We start from the raw sequence: 12,642 nt of genomic DNA on the forward strand, positions 1-12,642 counted from the left end.
AGGCCCATGATCTTATCGTGGATCATTGCATCGACATCATGGCCCTGATGGAAACTTGGCTGTGCGGTGATGACTTTAAACAAAGCCTCCCCGCCTGGCTATACCTTCCACCACTTGGTCTGCTCAGACTGCCGTGGTGGCAGTGTGGCTCTCACCATCAAATCACACCTTGGTCTGTCCCCCTACTCCTCCCGCACTTTCTCCTCCCTTGAACATCTCACCGTATTCCATCCCTCTCACCTCTCATTTAAAACTTTCGTTCTCTTCCGCCCACCCAAGCACAACAAAAATGTTATCACGGAGATATCTTCACGGCTTCCTCCCTCTGCCTCGAGTGACTTCTCGTCCTCGCTGATTGCAACCTCCATCTCAATTAATCATGCTCTCTCTCCTCAGAGTTCACTACCCCCTTGTCTTCCCTCAATCTCTCCCACCGTGTGAACTCCCCAACCCATGTTCATGGCCACCCCCTTGACCTTGCCATCTCTCGTCGCCTCGCTATTCCCACCGTGTCAATTGCAGATAAGTCCATCTCTGACCACTTCCTCGTATTACTCTCCACCCACATCCCCCTTCCACCCACCCCCCTCCTAACCATACTTCCTTCTGCGCCCACCGCTGGATAAAACTCTCTCCAACCTCTTTTACAACTGCACTCAACTCCCAACTGTCCAGCCTTTGGCCCTCCATTCACCATGAGATTTCTGCAGCCACCGATCTGCTCAACCCTCACCACCACCGTTGATGCCCAGTCTCTATGACTCTCTCTCACCCTGGCCATCTCCCCTGGTATGGCTCTCATCTTCATTCCCTCAAGTACAAGGAGCGCAGACTTGAACGGATGTGGCGGATAACTGGTTTAGCCATTCACCGCCAGATCTGGCTGGACCACAAAGTTTTATCGGGTCCTGCTCTCGTCTCCCAAAACTGCTGACTATTCCAGGATCACTCTGGAATGCAAAGATAAACCCGTTACTATTCTCTACTGCTAACTGTCTTCTTAAACCCCTCTCCCCTGACTCCACTGACTCCACTACACTCACCTCAAACAACAAGTGTGAGGAGCTCATGGACTTCATTGTCTCAAAGATTGAGGCCATCCAATCAGTTGCCTCCGCCTGTTCATATGAGGAGAGACTGGATCAACTGGGCCTTTATTCACTGGAGTTTAGAAGGATGAGAGGGGATCTCATAGAAACATACAAGATTCTGATGGGATGGGACAGGTTAGATGCGGGTAGATTGTTCCCGATATTTGGGAAGTGCAGAACCAAGGGACATAGTCTTAGGATAAGGGGTAAGCCATTTAGGACTGGGAAGAGGAGAAGCTTCTTCATTCAGAGAGTTGTTAACCTGTGGAATTCCCCGCCGCAGAGTTGTTGATGCCAGTTCATTGGATATATTCAAGAGGGAGTTAGATATGGCCCTTACGGCTAAGGGGATCAAGGGGTATGGAGAGAAAGCAGGAAAGGGGTACTGAGGGAATGATCCAGCCATGATCTTATCGAATGGTGGTGCAGGCTCGAAGGGCCGAATGGCCTACTCCTGCACCTATTTTCTATGTTCTATGTTTCCCTTCCTTCCCCTAGCCCACCGGGCCAAACCTCCTCTGAGGTTGCCCCCTGCCCTAGCCCTGAATTCACATCTCTCTCCAGTTTCTCTCTGATCTCCCCTCTTGACCTGTCTGCGCTCATCCTGTTCATGAGACCCACTCCCTCTCCCTTGACCCTATTACCACTATACTGCTGACCACCCAACTTCCTTTTCTGGCTCCTATGTTAGCTGATATTGTTAACGGTTCTCTCTCCTTAGGTACTGTCCCCCTCTCCCTCAAATCTGCCGCCATCATCCCTCTCCTCAAAAAAAACCCTTGACCCCACTGTGCTTGCAAACTACCGTCCCATCTCCAACCTCCCTTTCCTCTCCAAAGTCCTTGACAGTGTTGGCGCCTCCCAAATCCGTGCCCATCTTTCCTGGAACTCCCTGTTGAATCTCTTCAATCTGGTTTCCGCCCCTGCCACAGTATCAAAACGGCTCCCATCAAAGTCACAAATGTCTCTCCACCATCGTCCAGCTGGGTGGGACTGCACTCACCTGCTTCCATTCTTATCTAATTGAAGCCAGAAAATCTCCAGCAACGACTTCTCTTCCCGCTCCCGCATCGTTACCTCTGGTGTCCCCCAAGGATCTATCCTTGGCCCCTCCTATTTCTCATCTACATGTTGCCCCTCGGCGACATCATCCGAAAACACAGCGTCAGTTTCCATATGTACGCTGATGACACCCAGTTCTACCTCACCCCCACTTCTCTCCATCCCTCCACTGTCTCTAAATTGTCAAGAATACTTGTCCAATGAGCAGAAATTTTCTCCAATTAAATATTGGAAAGACCAAAGCCATTGTCTTTGGGCCCCGCCGCAAACTGCGTTCCCTAGCCACCGACTCCATCCCTCTCCCTAGCAACTGTCTCAGGCTAAACCAGACTGTTTGCAACCTTGGTGTCATATTTGACCCTGAAATGAGCTTCCGGCCACATATCCGCGGCATAACTAAAACCGTCTATTTCCACCTCTGTAATATTACTCGACTCCAACCCCTACCTCAGCTTATCTGCTGCTGAAATCCTCATCCATGCCTTTGTTACCTGTAGACTTGACTATTCCAATGCACTCCTGGCTGGCCTCCCACATTCTACCCTACGTAAACTGGAGGTGATCCAAAACTCGTACCAAGTCCCACTCACCCATCACTCCTGTGCTCGCAGACCGACATTGGCTCCAGGTTAAGCAATGCCTCAATTTCAAAATTCTCATCCTTGTTTACAAATCTCGCCATGGCTTCGCCCCTCCCGATCTCTAATCTCCTTCAGCCTCACCCCCTCCCCCTCCCGGAGATGTCTGTGCTCCTCAAATTCTGCCCTCTTGGGCATCCCTGATTATAAATGCTCAACCATTGGTGGCCGTGCCATCAGCTGCTTGGGCCCTAAGCTCTGGAACTCCCGACCTAAACCTCTCCGCCTCGCTACCTCTTTCCTCCATTAAGACGCCCCTTTAAACCTACCTCTTTGACCAAGCTTTTGGTCACCTGCCTTACTTTCCTCTTATGTGGCTCAGTGTGACATTTATTTGTTTTGTCTTATAACACTCCTGTGAAGTGCTGGAGAAATATCACCAACGATGTCTCTGCAAGATCCTGCCAATCCCCTGGGATGACAGACGCACCAACGTCCGTGTTCTCGACCAGGCCAACATCCCCAGCATTGAAGAACTGACCACACTTGACCAGCTCTGCTTGGCGGGCCACAATATTCGCATGCCCGACACAAGACTCCCAAAGCAAGCGCTCTACTCGGAACTCCTACACGGCAAGCGAGCCCCAGGTGGGCAGAGGAAACGTTTCAAGGACACCCTCAAAGCCGCCTTGATAAAGTGCAACATCCCCACCGATATCTGGGAATTGCTGGCTAAAGACCGCCCTAAGTGGAGGAAGAGCATCCAAGAGGGCGCTGAGCACCTTGAGTCTCGTCGCCGTGAGCATGCAGAAATCAAGCGCAGGCAATGGACAGAGCGTGCGGCAAACCAGGCACCCCACCCTCCCTTTCCTTCAATGACTGTCTGTCCCACCTGTGACAGAGACTGTAATTCCCGTATCGGACTGTTCAATCACCTGAGAACTCAGTGTAAAAAAGAAATGACAGGACCTTGGTCAAGTAGCTAGTATAAGTAAGATTTTCATTTATTCAGTGCAATTGTAAATGTGACCAGCTGTATATGTCCCACGTGGTAGAAAGACACCATCTCTAAAAAGTTGCATTTTCATCTTTGAAGAGGAAGGAGGCACATAATTAAAGGGAAAGAACTCGAACAGGAGGAGGCCCGGCAAATCTGCACCCACTGACACCTGTGGAAGAGAGGATCGCTGCTTTGATGGGTCCTGCCTGGAGAAAAGCAATCAGTACTGCACAAACTGGACCCAAACACGAAGGAGAGGGCAAGTCCTACAAATTCATCGTGGCCCTTCAAATCAGCCTGCTGCCTGGCCTGTGATGTGTGAGCCTACTCATGCCACCCACCCTGCCCCCTCCTCTGCTGCTAACCATTTGACTGTCTGTTACCTTTTGCAGAACTTGAGGCCAACCCTGACAAGGCAGAAGAAGATTCAGACGGGGATGAGACTGAAGAGGAGAACATCCTCCAGACCAAGAACATGGGGGTGAGAGGGAGGGGGAGGGGATGGAGCTGGATGTAGCTCCCACTGTTGTACTGACTTTGGAGGAGGTGCCGCTCATGGAGGTGCCAGCCCCTTCCGTGACTCGTGGTTTGAGTGTTGGTGGGATATTCCATGCTTTCACACCTCCGAGGCTGTGAGTCTCAGTGGGATGCAGCCAGTGTGAGATGGGGAAGGAGAGCTCGACAGCGCTCTCCTGAGATGCAGGATGCAACAGATGTGGTTCAGATGATGTAATTGAGTGCAGAGAGCATTGACCTTATCCGATCACTCCTGGACACCATCAGTAGGGTGAGTGATGAGATATCGGGACTGTGGGGAGAAGTAACAACACTCGCCAGGACCATCAGTGAGGGAATAGTGTCCATGAGGGAGGGAATGTCAGAGGTAGTGCAAACCACGGCACTGACCATCAGGGAGGGAATGTTGCAGGCCGCTGAGACACTGTCAGGGTGCATGAGGGGTGGCATGTGTGAGTTAGCTGCTGCAATAAGGGAACACGCCCAGACCCCGCGCCCATTACAGAATCAGCTGCCACTCCCACTGCAATACCCACACCAGCCTCTGAAGAGCCCCAAGCCAAGCCCTCCACATTACCACCTGACCCCCCCCCCATCAAGAAGTACACATTACCCGAGATGTTTGAAGGAATAAGCTTGGTACCAACCCCAGGGGGCAGGGGTGGTGGAGGGTCCAAGATCAAGCGCAGCGGGCAGTCTTAGGCTAAGGGGGATGAGAGATGGGTGCAGCCTTTCTTTGCTGCTGTTGTTGTTATTATTATTGTTACTGTTGTAACTGTTCTCAAATTAAAGATTTTTGTAAGTTATGTAAATTTACAAGTCTATAAGTGATCTTAAAGTTTTTAAGTGATCTTTAAGAGTGATATTAAAGTAAAGTTTGATATAAGAATAATTTTATTTAAGTTAAGTACATTGTAAACTTTTGAATAAAATATATTTTACATTAAAACTGAATCATGTTCCATTAACACAACACAACATTACGGAACAGCTCCAAACAATAAACATGTCGCTGAGCCCTCAGGCATCAGTAAAGTGTTCACTGATGAGCTGCTGGCACAAGGCTCGAGCAATCATTAAAGGGGCACGATGGCCCGCCCTCCTCCGCCGTCGTGCTCCGGCCTCAGGCACTTGCATGGCTTCCTCATCCTTGTCATCCTCCTCCTCCTGCTCGTTACCTGCATCTTCCACATCATTATCAGCAGCCACTCTCACCGCAGGTGGGTCTTGCACTACCAGCTGCTGCTGCCCCATGATGGCTAAGTTATGCAGCATGCAGCACACAACAGTGAACTGACCGACAATCTCAGGGGAGTACAGCAAGTAGCCTCCTGAATGGTCCAGGCATCGGACACGCTGTTTCAAGATGCCAATGGTTCTCTCTATGATGCTGTGCATCGCAATGTGCGACATGTTGTATTGACGGTCAGCTTCATTTCGGGGTACGCGTAGGGGCGTCATGAGCCAGGTGGCGAGGCCATGCCCTTTGTCTCCCAATAGCCAGCTCTGCCCTTCTGGCTGCTGCTCAAACATGGCAGATATAACGCTGTCGCGTAGGATGAAGTCATCATGGGTGCTGCCAGGGTATCTCGCATCGACTGACATGATGCGATGCATGTCATCACACACGAGTTGCACGTTAATGGAATGGAAGCCTTTTCTATTCCTGTACATCTCTGAATCCTCCAAAGATGCTCGCAAGATGATGTGGGTACAATCAATGCAACCCTGTACCTTTTGGAAGCCAGCAATCCTTGAGAAGCCCACATAGATTGCTTGGGCAGTCATGGGGAACTTGTTGAAGTCATTCCTCCACGCATACAGTGCAGCCGTGACCTGCCGAATGTAGACATGTGTTGCATGTTCAGAGATGGCGCACACATCCCCAGTTGTAGCTTGAAACGATCTGGAGGCATAGAATGAATGTGCAGCTGTAAACTTCACTTCAACTGACAAAGCAGTCCTCCTGACGCTTCTCGGCTGCAGGTCACAGATCTCACGGACAACTTCTTTGCGGAAACACAGTCTACATCACTCAGGTGCAGTTACGAACGCCTGTCTCGATATACCTGAGGTGGGTAAGGCCTCCTGGCCAGCACCCTACGGGCTCTGATGTTCCTGATGCGATGAGCTCTAATCAATTGGCTACTATGTAGCACCATGAAGCAGAAGACTCGCACAAGGTATGGCATTGTCAGTATTGCCCCCATACTTAAAGTTAAACTCAAAACGGCAGGAAAGCAGGTTGCACAGGTTCGCAGCTCTCTCTCTCCCAAAGGTCTATCTGGATGGACCACACCCAAAGGTTTTGTGACCTCTCCTCTCTCTCTCCCACCCCTCCCGAGTCTTGTGACCTCTCTCTCTCTCCCCAGGCTACAAGCCGTAAGATCGGCTATCCCTCCTTTCCTCTCCCCCCACCACCCCGGCTTGTTTTGTAGCCAAACCCCGAGCCACGATGTCCAGATGCGAGGCCGATTCTGCCGGCCAAACCTACAACCCTCCAGGCCTTCTTCAAGATGTTCGGTGGTGGCGTGTGAGTGAGTAAAAAAAATGAGAAAAATTCTGAAGTCCAACAAATTTACACTTCTATTCTGACAGGCAAAATAAAAGTTGAACTTCATTATTGATTTTGACAGTGTTCTTGACTCCCTCCAGCATCTTCGATTTAAAAACAACGGCGTCTTTTCAGCGTAGATTTGTGAATGTACGCTGGTTTCTTAACTCACCAGAAGGTTGTTTGGGAGTGGCCAGATATGCCAACGTAATGGAGAAAAATGTTGGACAAACTACGAACAATTGAAAAAACCGGTTCAGACGAGGTGAAAAAAAGCTGGCCTAGAAAAATTGTAACTAAGTCTGTTACGCCGGAAAGTTTGAAAAAAAATATGCCAGAAATTTTACTCAATACACCAAAAAAACAGCCTACTCCAAAAAAAACGCCGCAAATCACTAGGGAAAACTGAGCCCATTGACAGTCACTGAAGTCCAGCCCAACATTTACAAACTACCCTGTAATTGGCAAATGTTTACAAGTAAAATTACCTGGATCTCCCTATCTAAAACAATGATGGAAATTCAGCTTAGCAGCTAAATATCACAACTTTGCTCCAGCCATAAAACTACCCATAAGTAACACCACTTGAGAAACTGCATTAAAGTATAAATAATTAGTGTCATTGCAATAGAGTCGGAAGAATGCTAAAGCAGTAAAAATGACAACTTTAGCAATGGTGTAGAACTGATTGGGGATTGTGGTGTATGAGACGGGTTGTGGTAGTCACATACGTTTTTCCTGAAGGTGAAGTGATCTGGAAACAGTATCTTCTGTCCTCACAATCCACTGCCATGACTGAGCAATTATCCAGGTCCAGGATCAGGCCTCCAGCCACTGCCCCTCGGGGCTGACACATCAGGTTCCCTCCCTGAGTGAAGAAGTACAGCCTCTCCCAGCATGTAGACACCAGGCCTGTTTTACTAATGAGAAAAAGGGACAAAGAAATGGAATTATACCCGAGTTACTACAAGTGAGTAACATTTATAATAAATAAAAACTGAAAATGTTTCAGGTCGATGGCCTTTTGGCAGATATTTGAGATTGAACAGTTTTTAAGCAAGTAGAGAGGCTGGGAAAGGGAGGAAATAAAAACAGGGAAGAGCTGTGACAGGGTGGAAGGCAGCAGAGATTAAATGACAAAAGGGATAATGGTGCAAGGTAACAGCAGGTGCCAGTTTAATCACTCCAGCCTTCTTAATATGGATCAACAATGATGGGGGGGGAGCTGGGAGGGGGGCGAGAGAGGGGGGGTGTGGAGGTGAGGGAGAGAGCGGGGGGGAGGGGGAACAAGGGAGAGTGCGCGGGTTGGGAAACAAGGGGGAGGGGGGAGGGAGAGAGTGTGGGGGGGGGGAGCGAGAGAGCCGGGGTGGGGAGGGGGGGGGGGGGGGGAAGAAGGGTTGGGAGAGTGGGTGGTGGGGGGGAAAGAGAACGGGGAGAGTGGGGGAGCACGGCGGGGGGAGAGCAGGGGGGCGCGCGTGTGGGGGGGGAGCAGGTGGGAGGGAGGGTGGGGAGAGTGGGGGCAGGGTGGGGAGAGCGGGGGAGGGGAGCAGGGGATGGGACAGGAGTGCATTGGGGTGGGGGTAGATGGCTGTAAAGGTAAATACATTTATTTTTTTATGGTTTCCTTCAAGGCAAGGAGCAGTAGAGCTGAGAAGGGCCCAGGGCGTCCCTGCCCGACTGTCTACACCTTCCCCACCGTTTACCTGACTGCCGAGGACTGCTCGGCAAGTTTTCGGCCACAGTTTCAATCAGCTCCTGCCCACTGGCCTGATGTCATGGGTAGCGGGATCAGCAGGGAGTTAAGCGTGGTATATTTAAACCAGTCCCGGCCCCACACTTGCCGCTCCTCCTGTTAAAATGGGTTCTTTTAGCTGTGACGGAGGAGCTGAGCATGTGTTTACTGTGACACTCAGTACAGCCAGCTCCAATGTCTGGTTCTCTGACATCACTGCACACCAGGGCAAGCAACCAGCACACAAATTAGCCCAATATGCTTCCTCCCACCCCACTGCCTGTAAGGACTCTCTTCCAGTCTTGCAGTTTCTCCATTGCCACCGGATCTGTTCTCATGATGTCACCTTCCATACCAGTGCCTCCGATATGCCTTCCTTTTTCCTGAAGCGAGGATTCCCCTCCACCATGGTTGACATGGCCCTCGACTGTGTCCGTTCCATTTCCCGCACTTCTGCTCTCACCTCTTCCTCTCCCTTCCAGAACCACGCTAGGGTTCCCCTTGTCGTCGCATTTCACCCCACCTCCACGTTGAACGGATCATCCTCCGCCATTCCTACCACCAAACACATTTTCCCCTCTCCTTTCAGCAATCCGAACGGACTGCTCCCTCCGCGACTGCCAGGTCCACTCCTCAATCATCCCCATCAGCCCCTCACTTCCTGACGGCACCTTATCTTGCAAACGCAGGAAATGCAACACCTGCTCTTCCTACTGTCCAGGGCCCAAACACTCCTTCCAGCTGGAACAGTAATTTACTTGTGCTTCTTTCAATTTAATATACTGTATTCGCTGCTCACGATGTGGTCTCCTCTACATTGGGGAGACGAAATGCAGGTTGGGTGACTGCTTTGCAGAGCACCTCCGTTCAGTCCGTAAGTGTGACCCCAAGCTTCTGGTCACCTGTCACTTTCACTCTCCGCTCCACTCTTGGCTTGGATAGTCTCCCCTGCTTCCCAGTGCCATTCGCTGATTCACTCACCTCTCTCAACGACAGGGAGAGTTGCTGTGAGATGAGCGGCAAGGACAGGCAGACCAGCCAAGCACTTGATGGGCATTCTGTCTGATTATATGGCACACATGCACTCACAAACATATGTCTGCCACTATCTAAAGTTTCAATGTTAACAGCTACGGATTTGAAAAAATGAAAATGTAACGCCTTACTTTCGAATATTCAGGTAGCCAGCCTTTTGAAGAAGGTTCCTGTTAGCTGGCTTGGATGCAGCAGAGTTGTTATCGGGTATATAGATGGTCTCATTGGCTAACAGCAGCTCCTGCTGGGCCAATCTCATACTCTCAGCTTCCGTGTCCAGTTGCCCTTGGATGCTGCATTAGATAACGTACAACACACATATTTAGTGCCGTGGACAGTTTCAACAGGACACACAGCACTTTAAATATTTGGTCTGTAACCATTAAGGAATCCTCTTCAATAAATGAAAGACAATGTTTTTTTCACATACAAATGATGAGACATTTGCTGAGTATCTTCTCTCTGAAAACTATAAAACCACTGAGGGATAAATCCCTTGAATCAGGAAAGTAAACACTATTACAAACTTTACACTTGCAGTGATTGGAAAGGGTAATTTTTATAACCTTTGAACCATGGTTGCAACAGAAGACAAAAATTCTTCTAGCTTCTTAGAAAACATCTCCACTCCCATCTTGAAAAAGTTGATCTGAAACATACAAAATGAAAGAAGTGAATTTTCACAAGTTTCAAATGTTCTGATTGTAGATTGGGACAGAATAGCTGTTGCATATCCTCCGGTTCCACGCCTTCAAAACACTTCTGGAATCCATACATAAGGAAAGTTTATTCTGGTAAAAGACGAATGTAAAGAGGAGAATCGCAATGATTTTGCCACATTATCAGTACATTCGAGAGAGATGTTGTCCAAGCTCTGCTTCTCACATAGGTGAGTATTGGAGAGGCTTGAAGAGAACAAATCAAGAGTCAATCCTCGCTCATCTCCATTGCTGATAATACTTCAATTAGAGCAGAGGTAGCAAGAACTTTCCAAACTTCCAGACTCTCAAACTTCAAACAGAACAAACCAGGTCAAATAGGTGGGCTTAGCATGGCTGCGAGTCCGGAGCCCTTGTGGCCCACAGGCAAGTTAGGCAAGCCTCGACGAGACTGTTTATCTTAAAACCAGATTAAAACTAACATCTTTTACTTGCTTTGCCTGATTTCACCAAAACGTAGCATGATTAGCATAATCTGTTTTGTATATTTATCTACGAAAAATATGTTTACTTTAGCTTGTTAGAATTTTACAGCATGGAAAAAAGCAGTTTGGCCCACTACAAAAGATCTGTCCACCAAGTCCTGTTCCTCTGATCTTCCCCCCATGCCCCTTTAAATTCTTTATTAAATATTTATCCACTTCTCTTTTAAAAGCTATTACCGATCCTGCTTCCACTAGTTTCTGGCATTCCATTTCTTCACAACCCCTTGCGTTAAAATAATCTCCTATCCCCTCTTTCGTCTTTCGATGTTAAATTTATTGCTTCATAACCAATTTCTCAAAAATTTATGAATGATCTGCACTCTGGTATAAGGGCATAATATCAGAATTCGCAGATGGCACACAAAGAGCTTGGGTAACTGAAGAGGAGTCGAAAGCACTTTAGGAGGACATGGACAGGTTAGTAGATTGGGCAGAGAGGTGTCCGATGACGTGGAGAAATGTGTACTGATGAAAAATGAGGGAACATCTACATTAAATGGAGTAGAGGAGTTGAGAGACCCATGAGTTCAGATAAACGTACAAGTGGGAGGACAAGTTGATATAAAAAGTAAGCGTATGAGATTATAGTTAAATAGTGGCCTCAAGTACAAAAGCAAAGGGATCACTAAATCTATCCCAATCACTGGTGACGCCAGTTAGAATATGGTGTTTAGTTTCGAGCACCTTGCATTAGGAATGATGTCACGGCAATGGAAAGAATATAGATGAGATTTTCTAAAATGTTACCAGGAATTATGAGAAGTCTAGAGAAATTGGGGTGCTTATCACCCAAAGAGATCTGCTGACAGTGTTCCATATTGAAGGGTTTTAATGGGGTAAATAAAAGAAAAGTTTCCATTAAAAATGTATAAAACTGATATGCATGCTGTGTTTTAAATCGTTGTTTTGGACTGGAGACGAGGTGTCTGCTGAGAATGATAATTTTCATTTCTCTATCGGCGGTTTTCAAGTAAAAGCTTTGTGTTCATGTATCTTAAGGCAACTTGTTTGGAAAGGCTTCGAATCGAAGGATGTTTGTAGCAATTAGTGTAAACACAGGCCGTTTACTACGTCATAAAGAAGTTGACCACCGGTTATGGTGACAAAGCTCTGGTTTGGGCCTCATAGTTCAAAAAGTAGAGGACTAAGGCTTTGTATTTATTGTACTCAGGGAACCGGGACAGAGAGAGATGAAAGGAATTCTACAGAAAAATGGCTTCGATGAGGTATAAACAATGACATGTGACCAAAATTATCAGACATCTTTAGGGCGTGCTTTGTTTTGAGAACTAGGAGTCTTATTGGATGCAGCGCCCCGAATCCGGAACCCTCGGGATCGAGGCCGTTCCGGATTTTGCGTTTTGTCGGATTTTGGAACGTCTTTCTGACGTCACGAATCCGGAAACACCCAAGCCCAGGTTCGAGTAGTTCCAGATTTCGGAATGTCAGAAAGGGGGGGTGAGGGGGGGTGCACGTCAATGAATTGTTCGAGTGCTCGGGCGGGGCCTCGCCGCCATGGAGTTGTTCACACAGGCCCCGCCGACGAGGATCTGATCATAGGTAGATAGGGTTGGACAGCCAAGGTGGGCGGGAGAGAGGGAGCGAGGGGGACAGCACCAAGGGCGGGCAGAGCGAAGTCAGGGTGGGCCAAGGTCAGACTGGGGTGAGGTCGGGCTGGGGCAGGGTCGGGGCAGGCCGAGGTCGGGGCAGGCCGAGGTCGGGGTAGGCCGAGGTCGGGACAGGCCGGGGTCGGGCCGGGGCTGGGTCGCGACAGGCCGAGGTCGGGTCGGGGTCGGGACAGGGCGAGATCGGGGTCGGAGCAGGACGGGGTCGGGCCGCGTGAAGTCGAGCCGGGGCAGGGTCGGGGCAG

The 12,642-nt window shown here is 49.0% G+C and overlaps 1 protein-coding gene across 4 annotated transcripts in view; it reads right to left on the reverse strand.

Annotated features, from left to right (window-relative positions):
- Positions 1-12,642, reverse strand: part of appl2 (adaptor protein, phosphotyrosine interaction, PH domain and leucine zipper containing 2) — a 268,088-nt gene that overhangs the window by 155,937 nt on the left and 99,509 nt on the right. For all 4 annotated transcript variants that reach the window (XM_070897644.1, XM_070897645.1, XM_070897646.1 and 1 more), the window contains 3 exons: positions 10,135-10,217; positions 9,700-9,861; positions 7,533-7,721 (listed from right to left, as the gene is read on the reverse strand). In XM_070897644.1, coding sequence (XP_070753745.1) covers positions 7,533-7,721; positions 9,700-9,861; positions 10,135-10,217 — 434 coding nt within the window. The remainder of the gene's footprint in view (positions 1-7,532; positions 7,722-9,699; positions 9,862-10,134; positions 10,218-12,642) is intronic.

Source organism: Pristiophorus japonicus, chromosome 13 (genome assembly GCF_044704955.1).
Source record: "Pristiophorus japonicus isolate sPriJap1 chromosome 13, sPriJap1.hap1, whole genome shotgun sequence".
NCBI classification, from domain to species: domain Eukaryota; kingdom Metazoa; phylum Chordata; class Chondrichthyes; family Pristiophoridae; genus Pristiophorus; species Pristiophorus japonicus.